The sequence below is a fragment of the Harmonia axyridis genome, chromosome 7 (genome assembly GCF_914767665.1).
Source record: "Harmonia axyridis chromosome 7, icHarAxyr1.1, whole genome shotgun sequence".
Lineage (NCBI taxonomy): Eukaryota > Metazoa > Arthropoda > Insecta > Coleoptera > Coccinellidae > Harmonia > Harmonia axyridis.
Genome location: NC_059507.1, coordinates 21459597 through 21481821, shown reverse-complemented (window position 1 = coordinate 21481821; position 22225 = coordinate 21459597). Strand labels below are relative to the sequence as shown.

The following is a 22225-nucleotide window of genomic DNA, read 5'->3' as shown; positions in this document are numbered from 1 at the left end:
TATACTTTGTCTTTTAGGCAGCCCCAATAATAAAAGTCCATAGGATTTAGGTCAGGTGAACGAGGAGGCCACAAAATTTCACCTCCTCTTCCAATCCACCGGTAGGAATAAGTTCTATTCAAATGTGCGGTAACTGTAATGTGCTGGGCACATAATTTGGTGCTGAAAATTTGCATATTGGGGTTTGTGACAATGATTTTTCTCCCCAAAATATTTTTAGATCTCTACAACTTTCGGTTATACCGGAAGAAAACTACTACTTTCTGATTTCAAAAGGCACACCCAGTAAATAATTGCATAATTAGATAGCTTTTTTGATGACAATTTCAACAATATGCTATACATACCTACCTTAGATAAAAATACTACGGTTCATGAGTTAATGAGATTCTCATGAAAAAAATTTTGGTGAAGAGGAATCACATTTCATTAACGATGAATCTTATGAATATTTTCGAGTAAAATTTTAGGGTCAGATGCAATACTGGATACGATCTTCAAAATTAGTTCTCGCAACACTCCACATCCTCATTCAAAATCAAGGGGTTGTGCTCACCCCCGTTAGGGGGTTTGTAGTTGCGGGGATGAAAGAATCGGAAAAGTTGTTCCCCCTCGAATCAGAAATTGACGTGTCCGAGTGATTTTCCATATTTTCAGTTAACAATCGGAAAATCAAGGCGTTAAACTTTCGTTGGACCATGCTGTATGTATATACACTGTGTCTGTAAAGTATGGAACAAATTCATTTTTAGCTGAACAGATCATTTCAAGAAATAATCCTGAAACACGTCGATTTTTTAATTTAATTTACCGTATTTTAAAATAATAATCTAATATCCAGGGTGAATTGCTTTCGAGTAATGACGTCACTGTCATTTTTTCTCAATTTTCCGATTACTCTAGCTGAGCTGATTTCAAAAATGTATCATATGTTGATTCCAATTGGTACAGGATGGACAAAAATACAGTAGTTTTTTTGTGTGTGCTCATAAAGTAACGCGTAACATTCTTTATTAGTTAAATTAACATTATTATCAAAAATACTTATCGTCTAGCGGCAATTGGTTTGAATGTAACACCCTGTAGTTTGTTACATTCATTACATGTTTTTAAATTGATAAGAAGTAATTTCACTCATATTCTGTCTGCTAGACCACAAGTACCAAACATGTTTGGAAACAGCTCATTTTTATTAATCTAAAAATGTAACAAACTACAGGGTGTTTTATTCAAACCAATTGCCGCTAGACAATAAGTATTTTTGATAATATTGTTAATTTAACTAATAAAGAATGTTATGCTTCACTTTATGAGCACACACAAAACTATTGTATTTTTGTCCACCCTGTACCAATTGGAATCAACATGCGATACATTTTCGGAATCAGCGCAGCTAGAGTAATCGGAAAATTGAAACAAAATTACTCGAAAGTAATTCAGCCTGTGTATTAGATAATTATTTCAAAATACGGTAAATTAAAATAAAAAATCGACGAGTTTCAGGATTATTTCTTAAAATGGTCTGTTTAGTTAAAAATGAATTTGTTCCATACTTTACGGACACAGTGTATATAAATGTGAAGAAAAAATGTCAAACATAGAAAGTACAAGAAGAATATCAGAAAAAACACCAAATTTAGCGACAACAGGTCCGATAATGTCGAGATTTTGCATGTAGATATAACTAAATTAACAATGCCAAGCTTTGTAAAAAAATGTGTTGAGCGCCCTATGAGAACCATAGAAAATTCAAACAGTTTATTGAAAAAAGATACCAAAGTATCAGATCTGACAAGATGAACAAGAGCTCAAAAGCTCGTTACTCATCAAATACCAACATTTAATCAAAATATACATAAATTGGAGATACAGAAGAAAATGACAGATTCCCCAGATCATTTAAAAAAAAAAGTTCTATAAACATGAGTCTGCAAATACTTTGTTTTCGAGATGAGGAGTGTTAAATTTGGCATAGATATTTCAATTTGAAGCTTTCATCATGTGATATGCTTATTTCGAATGTAGGGTGATATTTTTTCTGGAACAGTGCCCGCTTCTTCTCCAGATTTTTTTTTGGTGGATCACTGGAAGTAAAAAAATGTAAGAAGAAACTTTAATCCAGTAATAGATTTTTTTGATTATTGATGTTTTTTCGTATTTTCTAATGACATAAATAAAAAATACCAATCAATTCTCTAGTAATCCCCATGAAAATCCAAATAATTACTTATAAAGATCTAGTTATTCAGCCATGTTAAATAAATAAATTATAAGTTTTGGTACTTATTTGTTATTCACTTGATATGTGGCGAAGATAAGATAAATTGATATAATTATTGCAAGAAATAGGACTACAAGAAAACACCTTGTATCTCGAAAACAAAGTATTATAGGATTCTTAAAATTATCCAAGGAATCTCTCATTTTCCTTTTTACCTCCAATTTAGGAACACCCTGTATGTTTAATCTGAGTCCAGTTATACCAATTACACACACACTGATCACATCTGAACCAAACTTCACTTATCGCAAAACAAATTTCCTGAAACTCACCAAGATATCAACTTTTCTTCTTCCACATCCACAGTATTTTTTTAATAGTTAACACATTATAAGTTTTACATATTTGCATGTTTCACTTCCTCGATCAAAAATTAATAGATCCAGAGTTGATATGGTTATAATTTTAAGAAGGCATTTATTGGTTGCGGTGAATTTTAACCGCATAATAATAAATGTGTTATCGTATTGGATAGAAAATATCCTGTATTCAGTTAGTGCGTATTGAGATAGCAGAATGGATGTATATTAGAAATGTGAACGATTGATATGTGTTGTAGATATGAGAAAAGTGTTGAAAATGTTCAGAACTTATTCTTGGCTTTTGAATTACTGGATTAAAGTGTGTAAATTCCGGTTTCAATGATTCGATTCAGTCTACTACACAGGAGAATGTGAATATCATAAAAATGCATGCGAGTATCAAATATCTCGGGAGTTAGTTTTGTTCTCATAAAAAGTAATCTATCTCATGTATAGATATGCCAAAATACGGTTTAAAAAATTTTTGTGTCGTAGGCATACATTCTTTATCAGACATCTCAGTATATAAAATGGAATTAATTTCTGAATATGGAACCTAAAATGAGAAAAAAAACAGCACCTACAATGTTTTCGCCCATTCTTGAGCTTAACTGGAATATTTTGTCCTAAAATCTAGTATGAAGATAGTCTGTAACAGTGGTGTATCCAGACATAAGCCTTGGCGGGGATAAAGAGTTATAAGCGAAAAACATATTGGTTATTCGTTACCAATCTTCTTCGAATTCGCAGACTATTCTTAGGATTGTTTTTCACCTGTCCATGTGTCAACTGTTATATTCAAATGCGAAAAACTTGAAGATTCGCCAGCATCAATTTTCCTTCTTTTGAATGAGTTTTCCAAAACACTTTGCTTACTCAGAATGATATTTCGATTAGTTTTGAGATCAATCAACAAACAATAATATAAAAGTTAATCATTAAATATAAAAGAAAAATTGTACGTCATCCACCTCAAACTAATCAACAGAATATACTAAACCTACTGACCTATCTTTGTGAGTGAAAATGTTAACGCAGTGACGAATGGAATACAAAGTGCCGACAAAGAGATTTTTTGCGACAAAAGGATAATAAGATATAATAGGATATTTTTTATTTACTTTAGGTTTCTAAAAAATTGCATAAATTGCTGTCAGAGGTGACGCCGATTCAATCAATTTGGCATTTATAGCCCATATGTTAATAAAAATTTACCGACAATAGTCGGATCAGATTGAGCCCTTTGATATAACCGGTGGTTGAAGAATTCGTTGAATCAATTTTTTCAGGAGGATATTCCTCCTGGAGGTGGAAATGCCTCTTGGGTCTGCCACTGGTCTGTAGTTAACTTGCCCAAAGATTCTTCTTATGTTCAGTTTCTTTTATATGTTTTAAACTGTATTCAGCCAATATTTCGTCGCAGACATTTTCCTTAGTATAATTTTTTCAGATATCAATTTTTTTCATTTTTCTCAATGAACAACGCATACCTTATCATCACCTAATCAAATAAGTTATGATTCTCTCTTCGAACGGAACCAAATTTTTACATTCAATCAGGAAATAATCTTTCATATACTAATAGGTTTTTATCATAATCAGTTATACTGAATTTCAGTAGATTTTTTTTAAATAGTATCTAACAGTTAATGCTAACAATCTGAAAGGCAAAATATTTGAATAAAAATAAGGAAATTATTAGCGCAAAGTCAGGAGCTTTTGAGCGCTTTATTCATGCACCAATTGCACCCTTGAAGACCACATATTAGGTATATATGCGGTCTTTATAGATGCAATTGGCGCATGTAAAATTTCATTTCTTAGTTTCGAAATTATCAAGAAGATAAAATTTCGAACGGCTATATTAACGTAAAGTATTAAGTGAATTCATCTCGATATTCTTTTTCAATTCTCCAAGGTTCTGCTTACGTGAATAACATGATATTTGGCATAAGGCTTGCAAATGTCATAATACATCAAAATGCATATTTTCATAAATATGAATAAATGTTATTTGAAAATCGCTATTATTTTGACAATCATAAAAAATGAACTATTCAAGTCAAAATATTAGGTACATAAAAAGTCTTTTGTATGGTAGATATTACCATAAACATTATTTGGAATTAATATATAGAAAATAACTCTGTAAGAAATTAGAATGAATGGATTGTAATAAGTTTATTAACGAACAATTGAAATGAGATTTTGAGGGTATTGTGTATCATTCTACATTTAAGGAAAGTGGAATCTTTAATAAATACAATCAAATTAAGATTTGACGTTGTTTTTGAACCTACTTTCGATACTGCAAATTCATAAAAAATTACATATTTCTTGGAAAAAATGTCTTGATTCATATTGATTTATGAATGAATGAACTAAATACTATAATTGAATAGAAATATATACGTACGAGTACAATTACAATTTCATTTACAACTATGAAATCGATCAATTATACCAATACAATGTAATTTTAATTGGATGTCTTGGACACTTGATATCACACATAGGACATTAACAATTTTATTTTCATTTTGGCGATGTCAATAAATCCACGCATAGTCTTTTTGTTTGTGTCATTGAAATTGAGCCTTATAGAGGGCGCAATTTGAACCAGGGATCACCTCCTTAGAATGATCATAACCTAGAATCTTAAGAAAATTTTCCCACTGAAAAAAATTTAATACACTCCCTTCCATAATTCGAGAAGCTACCATTTTCTCCTAAATGAAACTAGAATTCTTAAAGGAATCATTGCTGAAAAGGTCGTAGAAATGACATTCATCACGTACAGTTAGAATTTTCATCTTCTAAACGTACATTCCATAATATAGTTATTTGAAATTGTATTATATGAAAAGCTAGCACTTCAACTGAAGTACAGGATACTTCAAACTTTCAATCTTAAGTTTCATTGAGAAGGTTTTCTTGGAAAATGATAAATTGAAAGGTCATGAATAAATTTTGTGAACTTTTGAACATTAAGGTTCAATTTTCAAGAAGAAGATGCTAATTCATCAGAAGAAATCATGTGAAAATGAATCAATCTGAAATACTACTTTTCAATTTCTGACGTTATTAGTTGATATTAGGTGGTTCCATTAAAAGTATTCGTATTTGGGTTTTTTAATTTATTATAGCTAATGTAATAAAGTGTTGGTAAAGCTTTTTATCAAGACTCTGAATTGCGAATGATATGTTAGAAAGGTGTACAACAATAAATAGACGTCCAGATCATAAAAACTGACAAAATAAAATTCTTGTAATCAAACCTGACGCAAAGTAAACAAAAAGCTTTTCCTTTCGAAGAAAACGATGAATACTACCATCTCAGTTATATAATTTTCCAAACTCACCGATTTCAGCAGAACCAGCACCTGTTAAAACAGCAACGGTTTACTCAAAATAACCAGCACATAATGCTGTGTTGAACTGGTTTGTCGACTACCGAATTTTCCTCGATTTCCACACGGAAAGCGCTAGCGTACGGTTTTCCAGCGCCAATATGGCGTAGCCAGCACCCAGCTGAAATCGATATGAAAGCTTTTAACTCCACGCAAGAGCAACCGGAAAATTCACAACGCGCAAGTGAGATGGCTGTTTCTAAGATCACCCTGATTATTTCGAGTTCAACCTCTTCGGCCCCATTCAATTGACCATTGATTGATGAAAATCAGGGGCAATTCTGGGTCTTCAGCTGGCTGGGAGTCAACATGCATTTCATGTATGGGGATGGACAATTCTGCTTTCGAATATACCGCAGCCAGAGGAAGCCTTGTGGTTGCTTTTGGGATGAAAGAAAGACCTATCAACAATATCACACTCGAACCACAAAAATTGAATTTAACGATATTTATGAAACCCACATTAACTGTTTTATGCATTCTACTAGAATAAAACCACCTACCTATATCCGTACAAAATTTCAGTATTTCAATCAATAATCGAAAAAAGTTTCTTTGACGACAATGTTTACTCATATTTGTAATGTGAGAAAGAAAGGTTTGGTAACGAAGTTTGATCCAAAAATAACTCTAGATAATAGCATTTTTTTGATTATCGATTCGATTGTTCTTACCTTATATAGGGTGTTCCTAAATTGGAGGCACGAAGGAAAATGAGAAGCTCCTTCAATAATAATTAAAAGAATAAAATGTCCAATGCATGGGCCTGCAAACGCTTTTTATTCGGGATACAGGGTGTTTCTTGTAGTTCTACTTCTTTGTGATGCTTATAACAGTTTATTGAATCTTTATTAGATAATCTTCTCCATATATATAATATATAATAATAAAATTATATAATAATTATATGTAAGATAAGATTCAATAATTTTAAGCTGCAAGTCCCTAACTCCACAATCCTTTAGAATCTCCAACAATATCCGATGGTCCACACAATCAAAGGCCTTGGAAAGGTCCAAGAACAGGCCTTATGGAGTTTCATCTTGTTCAAGTGCCTTCACAATTTCATTTATGAATTCAAAAACGTTTCTATATTTCTTTCCTTCAAAATTCCATGTTGACAGGGTGATAGAACTTTAAATTTTTGGAAAAAATTAATATAGCGATTACTTAGAATCTCCTCAAAGATCTTAGAGAAAGAGGATAGAATGCTTATCGGTCTATAGTTACCTAGACCATCAATGTTACCTTTTTTGTATATTGGCTTTACTATAGCTATTTTCAACTGACCAGGAAAAATTCCTTGTTTGAAGGAATTGTTGATAATAAATGTCAGATCCATGGAAAGCTTGATGACTCTAATTGGAATTTCATCATAGCCATAAGAGGTCATATTTATAAGAGATGTAATAAGATCCCAGAATGATTAAAAATCATGAACAGAAGAAAATGAGAAACGAGATCAAGATACTGTGTGATCAGTTTGAATAGTCCAACTCAAAGATTTTTGAAGAAAAAATATGTACATATATTATCAGATGTGTACCTAATATTATTATTTCACTGAAATTAATGCAGATACTATTTCAAAGGGATAATTTTACTCAACTCTACTTAATATCTACTAATGATATCAATTAAAAATAAGCCAAATCAAAGAAATCATCAAAATATTTATAGACATTCATTTTGACAAAATGAAATAAAGACCACGTGATAAGACAGGCACATAGTCTGACTATAAGGAATTCGAAATGACATTTTCAACTGAAAAAGTGTAATCATATTTATCTCTCATATGATCTGAAAACTTTTTTGATAATTTCAATATGACTGAAATGAGTAGCAGTTCGATTTGAAAATATTTTGCAGATAACTTAGCAGATCATATGAGCGGCAAACATTGTAATGAAATCGTAAAAATGTGTGAAATTTTTTTCTTCAACGTCCTTTAACTTGAATACAGATGTCCTCACGAAAATTTTTTATTAAGCAAACATCAAATATTTTTCAGTTTTCTACCTATCCTAGAAACGGGGTTGCCTTTTTTTGAAACACCCTGTGTATTTTTGTCCAGATTATATATACATATATTATTTAAGGAACCCCTAGTCGTATTTTGTCCATTAATGAATTTGAGCTATTGGGTAAAATGATATCGTTTGAAGAAGGAAAATTTCAACCATTCGTTTTCATACACAATCTTGCTTCACAATCAACACCTTGTCTGATCATTATCAAACCATTCCCTTCCAAATTGATTTTCTTTCCAGACAGATCGTCAGAAGCTGCTCAAGATGGAAAAGATCATATTACGCATCAACGTAGGCTAGGAGTCAAGGCGCCTGTTTTGTCATTCATGAACTCAAATGGAATAACCCTGCTGACGTCATCACCACCTACGTCCTAGGGTGAAGATTAATGCATCTCTTTTCAAATAGCGTTCGGAATCGACGATGTTGTGGCTTTTGATCTACGGTGAGCAAGAGTGGCAAGCATTCAGAGCAAACTTTTTCATAGAAAACTGTTTACGCAAAATAGTGAATACACTGCCTTCTTTTACTTTTGAATTATTTTTATAGTATGAGTTTGCATATTCCATCTCCACTATCATTTGTATGTAATACATAAAATAAAGTAATGACAGCATAATGAATTATATCTATAAACCTTTATACATCTATATGCAGTTCTGTGGTCTACAAAGTCAAAAGTACAGGGTGTTTCACGTAAGCGAGTCACTGGATTTTGTGGCTTATCCTTCAAGCAAAATTGAAAAGTGACCCATCAATATGATAGTATTTTTCACGGGCAAATATGTTATTGGAAAAATTATCAAATCAAGGTATGTAAAGTTATTGAGGAAAAACCATTTTTCCAAAAAAAAATTCTGTAAATTTGACTGGTTTTCAAAATAAGAAGATCTATAGACAATTTATCACCAATTTTTTCTTCATTTGAACTTCCGGTTTTCAAGAAATCGAAATTTTTTCGTGCAAAATATACCTCATCAAATTTTTTCATATTTTCTTAATACTCAATCGATTCTGAATCCGAATATGTACATATGGTGAGGGGTAGTTTTGTATTTATTTCAAGCAATTCCATTCAAAATCAACCTGCGGAAATTCAGATTTCATATTCGGTAAATAAATCCATGTTGTCCATGGTTCTATAAATTTGATATGATGTGATATTGTCAAATTTTCAAGTTTTCCTTCTCGATTTTAATAGAAGCCACTATCGTGGTGAAAGAAGAATAAGGAATGCGAGATTATAATAGAAGCTTTATATTTTAGCTTTTATTATAATCGGGATGAAAACAAATTTTTCAATTTCAATTTGACAATAATATGGAAAAATATTATTAAATATATTTTGCAAGAAAAAATCTTGTTCAAATGGAGAAACAATTGGTGATAAATAGTCTTCAGACTTTCTTATTTTGAAAATCAGTCAAATTTGCAAAAAAATACAATAACTTTCCATGCCTTGGATCAATATTTGGATAGCCAGTGAAAAATACTTATTATTTATCATTGTAATGGGTCACTTTTCAATATTGTTCAAAGGATAAGCCACAAAATCCAGTGACCCGCTTACGTGAAACACCCTGTACAATTGGCGCAGGATGAACATTGAACAAGACCTCAGAAAATTTTATCACGAAGACGGTGATTTTTTCAAATTTTAATTAAAAAATTATCATCTGAAAATATTTTACTTCAAATACCAAATTCAGTTATCGCAACATCGAACTTTAGTTACTTTCTGTGTTTTCCGGAAGTTACAGATTACTCCACACAGAAATTGCGGTTTTCTCTCACATAAAGTTATTCCTCGATAATACTTTAAGTAGGTATTCATTTTAGGTATAGGATTTGCTTAAGTTACCCTGACTCTTTTTATACGTAGAATTGACTGGAATGATAACAATATAGGTTGATTTGAAAATCTTGAGTTTTGATGAATTTGAGTTGTCCAAGGTGGTCTTCTCATGAACACCATGTACATTTTCAGTCCAAGCCGCAAACTGTCTTATACATATTGGTAGAATCGAAAATGAAGAAGGTTTTTTCGAAATAAACTTCTTCTGCAGAAGTATTAAAAAAAATGTGAGAATCTCATTAACTCATTAACCCTTGAGTTTATACCCAAGGTATGGCATATAGCTGAAGTTTTCATCAAAAAAGCTTTCTAGTGATGCAATAATATAATGGATGTGCCATTTGAAATAAGGAAGTAGTAATCTTTTCCGGCTTAACCGGAAGTTGTAGATATCTGAAAATATTTTATGGAGAAAGAGCATTATCTCAAACCTCAAAATGCCGAATTATGATAAGTTTTCCATAAACGTCCTATAGGCCCTCGCGGTGAATTACCGTGTAAGTATGATAAGGGTAATAAAACAAAGAAAACAAAACGCAATATATCGTTTATTAATGATATATTTTACCAGAAAGTTCCTTCCCTTTCAGATGTTTTTCATCCAAATATTTCAATGAAATATAAAATCGAAAATCTTTTTATCGCGACCTCTTCTAGTGAGACAGAGTGACTACTGTCCTAATAGCAAAGATTTCTCCTTTAGAATTTTTACCTGCTTTGCTTTGGACTTTGACCTCATTCTTTTTGAATAATTTATTCATCACATGCATTAAAGAAGAAGAAAGCTGCTTGAAGTAACTTTCGTCGACACCTTTAGGTGGAATAACCTTGAAACTTATAGTTGCAGATCGATCTTTAGATAATAGAATCTTAATCACATGTTTATACTTGTGCAATACGTTTTTGGTATATAATTCAATATTTCTCCCCATAGACAAATCTAGAAGAAGGTTAATACTAGCAGGAGGAAGAGGATTAGCTTCCGGTTTAATTGTTAAAGTCATCAATACATTCGTTAATAAACCTTCACCAGGGGAATCTGCACTGACCCTGATACCGACTTCATTGTAAGGGAAATAATTTTGGAGTATTTTTATAACAGCTGCTTCTGTCTTCTTTATATAGTCTTTATCAACGTTTAGAGGCGGAATGATTTTGAAAATCAAAGACTCTGTTCGACCTTGTTCTAAGAACATTTGAATGTCAGGATAGACAGTTGGCAAAAACTTGTCGATTTCGATGTCCAATCGACTATCTGGTCGTGTTAAATCTATGAGAATGTTCTGTTCGCACTCAGTTATTTCGAACTGTTTCGAGTTTTTGAACGGTTCAAATGTTATGATCATCGAAATGTCGACTAAGTAGCCATCAAGATCAGTGTTGGCTGTTATTGACCATTGTTTCTCGTTGTTGCAGAAAGGAGATGTTAATATAGGCAGTATAGCATCAGGAAGCATTTTATTATACCACTCCTTGGTCTCCTCAGGAGGTCGAATTTGCAAATTCAAGGTCACGGGTTTTTGCTGGATCAAATTTTTTCGAATTGTCTCGATCGTATGTGGTAAAATTTTTTGTATTTCGGAGATGATGGTGGTGCGCTGGTTGGAGAGATCCAAACGCACGTTCTCAACTTGAATGGATCCCTGGCCAGAGTAGGAATTTAGAGAGACCTCCATAATCATCTCAGTGAGGAGGTTTTGGGGGTCTCTGTTGACGTAAGGCGTGATACCAATGGCAGTCTTTGGGAAATCCTTGCCCAAAATTTGTCTCAAATGGTCTATGATCCTCCTTACAGTTAAATCATTGGAACCTACTGGAAGGTCAACATCCAAGACCAAAGTCATTTGCTTGCGTTCATCCAGGAAAGACCTCAACGTTGTATACATAGACTTTATTTTCTCGTCTATCATGTTGATTGGAGGTATGTTCTTTCTTTCTATAGAAACAACGATGTTGGTCGATTCTTTTTGGAGACTTATGTGAGTTGAAGTAGTGCTCAAATCGACAACAATCTCAACTTTTGAATGATCCTTTTCTATGATGCTGAATTTTACTTTTGTATCTGGGAATGTTCGCGTCAACAAATCATCTAACATACGCACTATTTCCACTACCATCCTAGGAGATTCATTGTCTGGTTTTAGAATGTCGAAAACTAGCTCCACTTTCTTATCTTCACTCAATGTCATGCCCAACATTCTCTTGATCTCAAAAAACTTCTGCTGGACTTTTTCATGTATGTTTTGGCCTGGTTTTCTGAGATCGATCTCCATCATGTTCTTCTTAACCGGATTGATTTCTACAAAGAATCTATTATTGTTGCCGGTCTTCAACGTTATGATGACATTCGGAAGGTATTGTTGGAAAATACCAATCACCATGGGCATCATATCGTTCGATTTGTAATGAATATCAGAGTTAGTAACAACAAATGGAATTTCAACATTTTGCTGATCGTCTAACATACTTCGGATAGATACCAGATGTTTTCTCACCGTGGAGATCACAGTTTCTTCTACTTCAGTGTCATTGTTTATAAAAACATCGCCGATGTCAATTCTTGGCTTCATATCAAGAGTTGGTCTTGTGGTATCCAATTGGTTTCCTACAGGTGGTCTAGGTTCCCACGCGTTTGTTGCAGGGGGATAAGTTGAAGTCAGTTGGTCATCCATACGATTGTTTATTCCCATTGGCTCCACGCTTGGTGGATAAGTTGTTTCGAATGAGTTAATTCCAGGTGGATTGTTGATATTCCATGGGTTCATTTCAGAAGGGTGCATCCCAGGGGGTTTATTGATATCCAATGAGTTCACCCCAGGTGGTTTTGTTGATTCCCAAGTTTGTGGATTGCTGATATCGTACGGTTTGGTAGGTTCCAATGGGTTCATTCCAGGTGGCTGGAGTCCCCAAGGTACATCGTCTGTCTTTGGAGGGTTAAATCCCCATTGATCCACATCAGGTGATTCTGTTGTCTTCCATGTGTTTATTACAGGAGGCTCATCGGCATTCCATGAGTTAGATTCGGGAGGATTCGTGTTCCATGAATTAACACCAGGTGGTTCTGTTGTCCCCAATGAGTTCGTTTCAGGAGGTCTTGTGGCCCACGGGCTAGCGTTATGTGGTTTGTTTGTCTCCCACGAGTTCGATCCAGGGGGATTTGTCTCCCATGGGTTCACTTCATGTGGTTTGTTTGTTTCCCATGGGTTCGGTCCAAGTGGTTTATTGATATCCCATGGGTTTGTTCCAGGAGGTTTTGGTTCCAATGGATTCTCACTGGGTGATTGGTTTGCTTCCCATGGATTTGTTCCAGGTGGTTTTGATTCCCATTGATTCATGCCAGGTGGTTTATTGATATCCCATGGGTTTGTTCCAGGAGGTTTTGGTTCCAATGGATTCTCACTAGGTGATTGGTTTGCTTCCCATGGATTTGTTCCAGGTGGTTTTGATTCCCATTGATTCATGCCAGGTGGTTTATTGATATCCCATGGGTTTGTTCCCGGTGGTTTATTCACATCCCATTGGTTTGTTTCAGGTGGTTTTGATTCCCATTGATTTATGCCAGGTGGTTTATTGATATCCCATGGGTTTGTTCCCGGTGGTTTATTCACATCCCATTGGTTTGTTCCAGGTGGTTTATTGATATCCCATGGGTTTGTTCCCGGTGGTTTATTCACATCCCATTGGTTTGTTTCAGGTGGTTTTGATTCCCATTGATTCATGCCAGGTGGTTTATTGATATCCCATGGGTTTGTTCCCGGTGGTTTATTCACATCCCATTGGTTTGTTCCAGGTGGTTTATTGATGTCCCATGGGTTTGTTCCAGGTGGTTTATTCAACTCCCATGGATTTGTTCCAGGTGGTTTATTCAACTCCCATGGATTTGTACCGGGTTGATTACTAACATCCCATGGATTTGATCCAGGATGTGCTTTCGTCTCCCATAAATTCGTTTCTATTGGATTGAGGCCGTTCCATGAGGTTGCCATCCATTGATCTGAATCAATGTTTGATGCAGTTTGCAGACTTTCCATATTTGTGTCTGGATAAATATCGATCTTGTATATTGTTGAAGCAAGATAGCCTTTATCATCAAGAAGGACTTTCCGTATTAACTCGATTCGTCTATTTGGGAAGTAATTTTTCGTAACCAATAGAACCTCTCGATTACATTCTTTAATATAATCAACAGTTCGATGTACTGGTGGATAAATCAGAAGATTTAATGAAACTGGTTTGTTATTATTCAAAATTTCCATTAAATTTGGAATGCCTCTTTTCAGTTTCATGGATATTTCGGAATGAAGGGAGGTATCTGGCTTACTCAAAAATATTTTAATTTCTTCCATAGGACTAATATTACCATACAGTCCAATTTGTCTTTGTTGCAGATTTATATCAAAATATACATGTTTCAAAATACCATTAGGACTGTTTTCAACCTTGGCAACTACAGATGTTTCACAATTAGGGAAAAAAATGCACAATATCGTCATCAAATCGTCCTGAACTCTCCTCATGTATTCCGAATTTGAATGACTTGGTGGTTCTAGGGTTAGCTTGAAGGAAACTTTTTGTTTTAGTCTTAAATCTGCAACGATTTTTGGTAAGAGATTTTTCACCTTATTACTTAATTCTAACGCGATGTTGTTACCTGGTTTGAATAAATTCTTGACTATGTTATTTCCCTCCTCAAGTATTCCCATGAAATTAAGCGTTTTCTCAAGACTCACGTCGAAAATTATATCTTGCAAAAAGCCTAAAGAATCAAACACAGGTTGAGGATTTATAGCTACCCTGCAGTCTCCAAAATATTTTCTTAATTCGATTGAGAGGTCATTCTTAGCAGTTTCGACGTAAGCAACCCCTTGACTTTTAGGGGGTTTTATATTGAAAGAGAGTTTCACGGAATTTTTCGTTCGTAATTCTGAAAGTATGTTAGGTAAAGAAACAGTGAAAATATTTTGGAGGTTCGAAGCTACGTTGACTCCAGGATGGGTTAGATCGATCGTCAACTTTTGTTTTGTGCCTAAGAACCCAGCTTCAGCTTGTAATGTACCACCTCCGATCGAAAATCCAAACGATCTTGGATTAGGTCCAAGGTTGTGGCAGTTTACATAAAGATCGATCGTATTCGAATTCGTTACCGACTTTTGTGTTGTTACACTGAAAGTCTGCTCAGAATACATCTCGTTTAGAATCTTTTCCGTTGTTATCCTGAGTTTTGTGATAACTGCCTCAGATAGTTTCTGTTTTTCTTTTACTTGAACATACATATTTTTACACTTCTTCTCCGGTTGATTCCCAAGGAACTTGGAGAACAGCCTCCTTATGAAGATGGCATAGTCGACGTTGGCTTTGGTTAGGTCGATTTCAAAATCTACAATTGCTGAAGAAATAACATCAGGAAATAAATTTATGGTGTATTCGATATTCTTTAGTTTTCCTCCCTCATGGATGAACTTTTCGTTCATAGTGTAGTCGAACTCGTTGAACTTCATTTCTTGCATCTTTTCTTTGACGATTTGATCCAGTTGGGCTTTGAACGCTGAATGTGAATCTTTTGGGGGTTCTACAGAGAAGACAAAGCTGGTTGCTTGGCCCAATTGTATTAGTTTTAGGCTTTCTGACAAAGCACTCTCCAATATGGTGTTTACTTTCGATTTGATATCCGCCTTGATCGAATCTACTTTCATTTTGAACGGTTCCACTATATTCCTAACCGAACCTAAGAAATCGCCAATTCTCGTACTCGTCCTGAATCCACAGAAAATTTTTAACTTAATTTCACTCAAAGGGCCTTTACTGCCCATTTCAACTTTGAAAGTTGTATCTGAAGTGGCAATGAAGCTGGGAAGTAGTTGTTTAATGGTTTCAATTATACTTTCCTCATTATCTAATGTAGCACCTTCTGGAGGTGTTATTACTAACTCAACATTTTTTCCTGGAGCCAGTTCACAATTGGTTAATGCTTCTATCAAGTACTGTTTCAATCCAAAGAAAGTTCGACCTCTTTTTGTCAAATCCATATTGTAAATTTGATCCACATCTGAAAAAAATTATGGAATTGAATTAAATCTAAAATTATGAAAATTACTATCAAGCAGATTCTTAGACGAAAAATTCATATGAACTTGAAATTTCTCTGTTGACTCATGCTGCTGGTATCAAATTTGTTAGATTAAGATTTTTTAACATGAAAAAAAAGGGAAAAATTCGATCAGGAGCATAACATATGGTTTTAAAAAAAATACCTATACATAAAATTTTAAAATTTTAAATTATTTTGACACCTCAAAGATATTTAATGCAATCTTATGATGAATTAGGTGTGAAGAATATCTAATCCACTTCTGTATTGTACATTCTATTCAAATGTAATGTATACAAAATTTCATTGCAAGTGATGGAAAAATTCTGGAAATCAATTTAGATAGACTACCCATTGTGTGAGTAAAATTGGTACATTTTACTCGAATGCTGGAAATATGTTCCTATGAATTTTATTTGTCTTGAAATATACTGAAAAATCACCTTCTAATATGAGATACTATAATATTGAAACACAATGTATAATCTTCTCTTGGAAATATGTTCATATAAAATTTTTTGTTTTGTAATATACTGAATTATCACCTTCGAATGTGAGATACTATAATATTGAAACACCATGTATAATCTTCTCCTGAATTCAACAGTAGTACTTCGGCGCTTCATAGTTACCTATAGAACCTATACAAGAACTAAAATGTATTCAGTGTTACACTGAATATAAAATTAGTTTCTTGCAAATATGAAGCTTTTGCCGAAAATTATCGAAGGTAAGATACGCGCATTGTTGCCATAGCTTGCCCTGAATAAGTAATTTTGGTGCCAGAAAATTTTAATTTGTAATCGTTGCTGATTGTGATTTCTTCAAATCTAAATGAAAAAAAGATGTAAGTATTATTACCTTCTTCAAAAGGAGTCGAATTTGAATTCAATACACACAGAAGCATTAGAAGCAGCTTCCATTTTAACCTCTTCATCTTCACTACTCCTGAAAGGGCAATAACTGAGTTCTCCTACACAAACTGATACCTATATCGGCATGATATTGAATTATGATGATTGAATCAATCAATTCTGATGATAATTTCGCCATTAAATTGGTAATATGTTCGAGTATATATTAAAGTGTGAGGTACTCAAAAGTTTTTATTACATTTCGCCATATAATATAATGAATTGTGGAAAATTCAGAGTTTTATCGAAAATAATACTCAACTTAATACGCCCCAGGCTTCACCAGAAAAATATTTTTTTTAGAAAATTCGTCTTTATTCGTCAACATAGTCATTTTCCAGAGTGAAACATGATTCGGGTGACCCAAATACGTTATCTAGTGAGGGGATTTCAGAACTCCTTTGAGCTAGAAAAAAATGAATTATATATTTTTGGGATCGATTTCTGAGAGAATTATTTTGGTGAAAACCGCAACCTCATAAATTCAACTGTTTTCAAGTTATAAGAGAGAATGGAGAAATGGCGTGAAATGAAAATCTCTAATAACTTCTTCAATATCGGTGCTATTAACATGGAACAAAAATCCTACAGGCACTTTTTTCAGTGGAATCCATTCGTGTGATAATTTATTTTATTTTATAATGCCAACTTGTGTTTTTCAAGTGTAAATCATAACAATTTCTTTAATGAATAAAATCGCTTAATTAATTGTTCCCTTTTTAAAAATACATAACATGATATATGAATATCTTACCAAACTATAAAAATCATCAAAACGTTTAGTTGTTTTAGTTGCACACAGCAAATCAATCTAGTGCTCGGTGGTCACCAAGGTCTCCGGATACAACACCGTAAGATTTTTTCAACATTTTCAAATTGATGAATGTTGTTGATTCATCGTATCAAACTGAAACTGTTGATGATTTTTATTATTTTAAAGAAATTTATATATCATGTTATTTTTTTGTTATAGAAATTGTTATGGTTCACATTTGCAAAAACAAAAGTTTGTATTATAACTTCAGAACGAACGGCAATAAAAAATGAATTATTACACCAATGGATTCTACTGAAAAACTGCTTAGGTATAGGATGTTTTTGTTACATGTTAATAGCTTCAATATTCTTTTTCAATTTTTTCTTATAACTTTCCTAATTTCCGATTTATTACACCAGTATTTACTTTGGTCCAGATCTCCATCAGAATAAGTTGGGTGGTCAAGCAGTGAAGAGTACAAATTGTTCAGTTGGTCTATGATTTTCATCGATTTGTAACAAGGAGCATTGTCATGGTGGCAAATAATTTTTTCTTCTGCATTTGAGGACGTATTTTCTTCATTTCTGCACTAAATCGATCCAATAACGTTATGTAATATCTATTGATGGTTCAACCTTTGTGAAGATGGTCAATGAATAATATACCATCCACGTCCCAGAATAAGATTCTTAGAATCAGGAGTGCAGTGATGAATCCATGTTTCATCTACATAGACATATAAACGCAAAATAGATTCTGTTGGTTCTGCTTGCAACTTCACTTCACAACCTAATATTTTTGTCGATGGAATCTGAATAACCCTTTTCAAGCCATTTCTTCGCTCGTACAGTATTTTTTTCCATAAAAAAGAGTGGTTTATCAATACACGAAACTCGTTTCAATCCATTTTTCAAACAACATCAAATGTAGCGTCACATAACCATAAATATCTCTCAACTTCATGTTATAACATTTCGATTCACATCTTTTGAAGCTAGGCCCGGGAAAAACTGAGTGATGTTTTTCGAAAACGATATTAACAGTTTCAAGTTTGATATTTACACATATCCACAAATATATTATGAATATGATGACTTTAATCTCTTTAAAATTGAATTAAAATTGAAAAAAAAAAGGAATGAAATTTTCATTTAACGTCTGATTAACTTCTTTGATGGATTATAATCTAATCTTCATGATAGTTGATGTTCTTTTTTGATTTGATGTTCTTATAAAATTACATCCTTTCAGTTTTGTATACCGTGAAATTAAGTACTCCGGTATTTACAGTGTTGCCAATATCGTAGAATGTATGAAAATTGTAAGGAACCAATACTCTCCATGATTTTAAAAAGAGTTTATAGTCACGTTGTGAAAGAATAGAGTTATACTTTTTGCTCCTAAGACCGATATTTCCCAACTTCAACTATCAATTGGAACGTTATTTTTTCTATCCATATGTTGTTAAATTCAATTCTGTCCCTCCTTACGCCCGTCAACTCGATAACTCTCGGACAGAACGACCCAGAAACTTGAAATTTTCGGGGTTCCTTAAAGGGCAAAATCTGACTAGGCGATTCGTGAATATGTTTTTTTTGTTATAAGTTCAAAAATAGAGATTCGTGATGAAATTAGATGTGGAATAACAATTTCAAGTTTCACGAGAAATTTCATTTTGAGCGCGTACCAGAACCAGAGAAAATTCAAGAAGAATATCGAAAATAATACTCAATATTTCAATTATAACAGTTTTGATCGACTCTTGATTTTGTGGGAATATGAAGAATAACAATTATAATGATAAATAATAATGATAAAGAATAAAAATTATAATAACATATACCATTAAGGAATGGTGAATTTATCGAAAATTTTTTAGTCTTCCAATTATACAGGGTGAGTCAATATTCCTCGATCGAACGATAACTCTTAGAAATTTTGGAATATTTATTAATTTATTTTCACTGGAACACAAACAGGACAAAGTCCCAGAGGCAGTGTTCACTCAGTTACAAATAAAACCTTAATTATACATGTTATTTACCTATGAACTAAACAAACAAAAAAATCACATGTAAGATGCAATATTCAAATCTACATATAATTATCACGGAAAAACCGAAAACAAAAGTCGACGTTTCAGACGTTTTTTGAAAGTTGTCATTGAAAAGGAAAATAAATTGACATGTGGACAGACGACACTTGAGGTCGTTATCATTCTGACAAGTGGGGAATTTGCAGTGTAGTTTTTTCTCCTAACTTGTTAACTTATCAGAGTGTTAGATCAGGAATCCTAAAGCGAATCACCTCTAAAATACCAGGAGCAATGATCAAACCATTCAAGAGCTTGAACATGAATGAAGCATCATTTATGAATCTTACATCGACTAGCTTGGGAAACTGAAAAATCCTACGAGCATACGTGTAGTCGTGATTTTCAATTACAATTTTATTTTTGTATGCCAGAAACCGAATGAACCTATTCTGAACAGACTCCAAGCGTCGAACATAGCAGTCGTATCTCGGGTTCCATATGATCATGCGAAGTTCAATCGTGAGGAGATGCATGGTAGAGTGTTAAGATAGTCTCGTTCTTTTGGAAAGCCTTTCCATGCTTAGGAACAAAGCCAAGCATTCTGGAGCAGGATGTGACGACGTTACCAAAGTGAGCATCAAAGATTAGTTTGGAGTCGAGCGTTATTCCCAAGTCTCTAACAATACTTGATTCCTTCAACTGATGGTTGTCAAGTGAGTACTGGAAGGATATATTTATCAAAATGAAGGAACAAGCAATTATTCTTACAATATTGGGTTAATCTATCCAGATCACACTGGAGATATAGACAGTCCTCGAGGGATGGGATCATCATGAACAATTTAAGATTTTTCCAATGTTGTTAACATAAATAAGAAAGAGTAAGGGGCCCAGATGAGAACCTTGCGGAACTTCAGAGATATTGCGAAACTTCCTTTCACAGCCATTGTTCAAAACGTATTGACTCCTACCCATGAGATAAGACATCAGCCACATCCTCAGACCTCCACACACTCCCACCTCAGAAAGCCGTACCGACATAACCGTATGACACAGCTTATCAAAGGCCTTCGTGAAGTCAGTGTATACGGCATCTATTTGGACGCAGGACTCACCTCCCCCCTCAAGAAAATGTAGAAAGCAGAGCAAATTCGTCTCAACACTTCTACCACCTCGAAAACCGTGCTGTTCATCGATAATGATGTTCTTCAGATGAAATGAGAGATATCTATGAATCAAACACTCGAATAGCTTGGGAACACTGATAAGAAGCTCACAGGACGGTAGTTTTAAAAATTGGAACGATATATGACAACTTCCAGATGTTCGGGAAAATTGACGATAATAAAGACTTATTGAAGATAATATAGAGGGGGTAGGCTAAATTCGGTGCACAATTACTGACAAAAATAGGTGGAATGCCATCGGGCCTAGGACCCTTCTGAACATTGACTGATAATAGTGCCTGTTGAACCTCCTCTAAGGATAGTTGAATCTTACTTAAATGTTGGACTAGGAGAATGATTCAAACTTCGACGGAATCGATAGTACTCAGCGCATAAGCTCAAATTATTTTGCCTCTACAGGATGGTCCGAAAGTGGTGAAATACATTAAAAATGAGAATGCCCAATTTTCATATTTTACTTATAATCTCCATGAAATTCTGATTTCGAAATACCGCACTTGTCATCCTTTATCGGCGGTACTTTTTGATATAGGCAACTTTTATCGAAAAATTCCATGGATATAATGTTTTAAGCTAAAGGTCATATCTTGAAAACCGTTCGAGATAACTATACGATTTAGTTCTTATTGTATTCCCGAAAATCTTTCTAGTCTTTTGCAAATTTTCGGATCACTCTACAGGTGGTCTGAAAGACACTGTAATTTTAAGAAAAATGTCCTTTAAAAAATGTCAATAAGTCCATTTATTCAAATGGCACGTCCATAATTTTTTTTTCCTGTCGGATACCCTTGTGAGCAGTCTCTTATTTTTGTTGAGATATGTTTTGCCTTGAATGAATAGTTTTCAACATGCTTCGCGTTTCTTGTTTTGAACTTAGGCTGGCAGTATACTTTCCACGTATGTATATAGTTTTGAAGGAATGAAACAACTCGATTCTACTCAATACCTACTAATAATATAAATATAGGCAAAATTAAATTAATCATCGAAATATTTGGAAATATTCATTTTGACAAAATGAAATGGAGACCACACGATCAAACAGAAACTTAGTTTGAATTCTCCCAAGGAGTTCGAAATTATTGCATATTTTTAGCTGAATGATTTTCATCAATATTTGTCGCACCTATTTTCTGCTCAGATGTATGTAATTTTTTTTCAAATCGAACTGCAACTTATTTAGAATATATTGAAATTATTAAAGAATTTTGCAGACATCTGAGCACATCATGTGAGCGATAAATAGTGATTAGACTTTTTCTGCTGAATATATGCAGTCATTTCGAATTGTTCAAGATGATTCAGACTATGTTTCTGTTTGTTCACGTGGTCTCCGTATCATTTTGTCATAATGAATGTTTCA

The 22225-nt window shown here is 33.7% G+C and overlaps 2 protein-coding genes across 7 annotated transcripts in view; both read right to left on the bottom strand.

Annotated features, from left to right (window-relative positions):
- Window positions 1-6127, bottom strand: part of LOC123683990 (synaptotagmin 1) — a 29796-nt gene extending 23669 nt beyond the window's left edge. For 2 of the 6 annotated variants that reach the window (XM_045623028.1, XM_045623032.1), the window contains exon 1: window positions 5946-6127. The gene's annotated coding sequence lies outside the window, so the exon portion shown is untranslated. Of the gene's footprint in view, window positions 1-2553; window positions 2695-4999; window positions 5023-5945 lie in introns of those variants that run through there. The other 4 variants (XM_045623033.1, XM_045623034.1, XM_045623031.1 and 1 more) reach the window with 3 other exon arrangements.
- A 4283-nt stretch (window positions 6128-10410) lies between these two features.
- On the bottom strand, window positions 10411-16986 carry LOC123684618. Its single transcript, XM_045623939.1, has 2 exons — window positions 16831-16986; window positions 10411-15927 (listed from the first exon to the last, which is right to left on the bottom strand). Exons 1-2 carry the CDS (start codon window positions 16904-16906, stop codon window positions 10535-10537), a joined length of 5469 nt encoding a protein of 1822 aa, XP_045479895.1. The 5' UTR covers window positions 16907-16986; the 3' UTR covers window positions 10411-10534.
- Between the last annotated feature and the right edge of the window lie 5239 nt (window positions 16987-22225).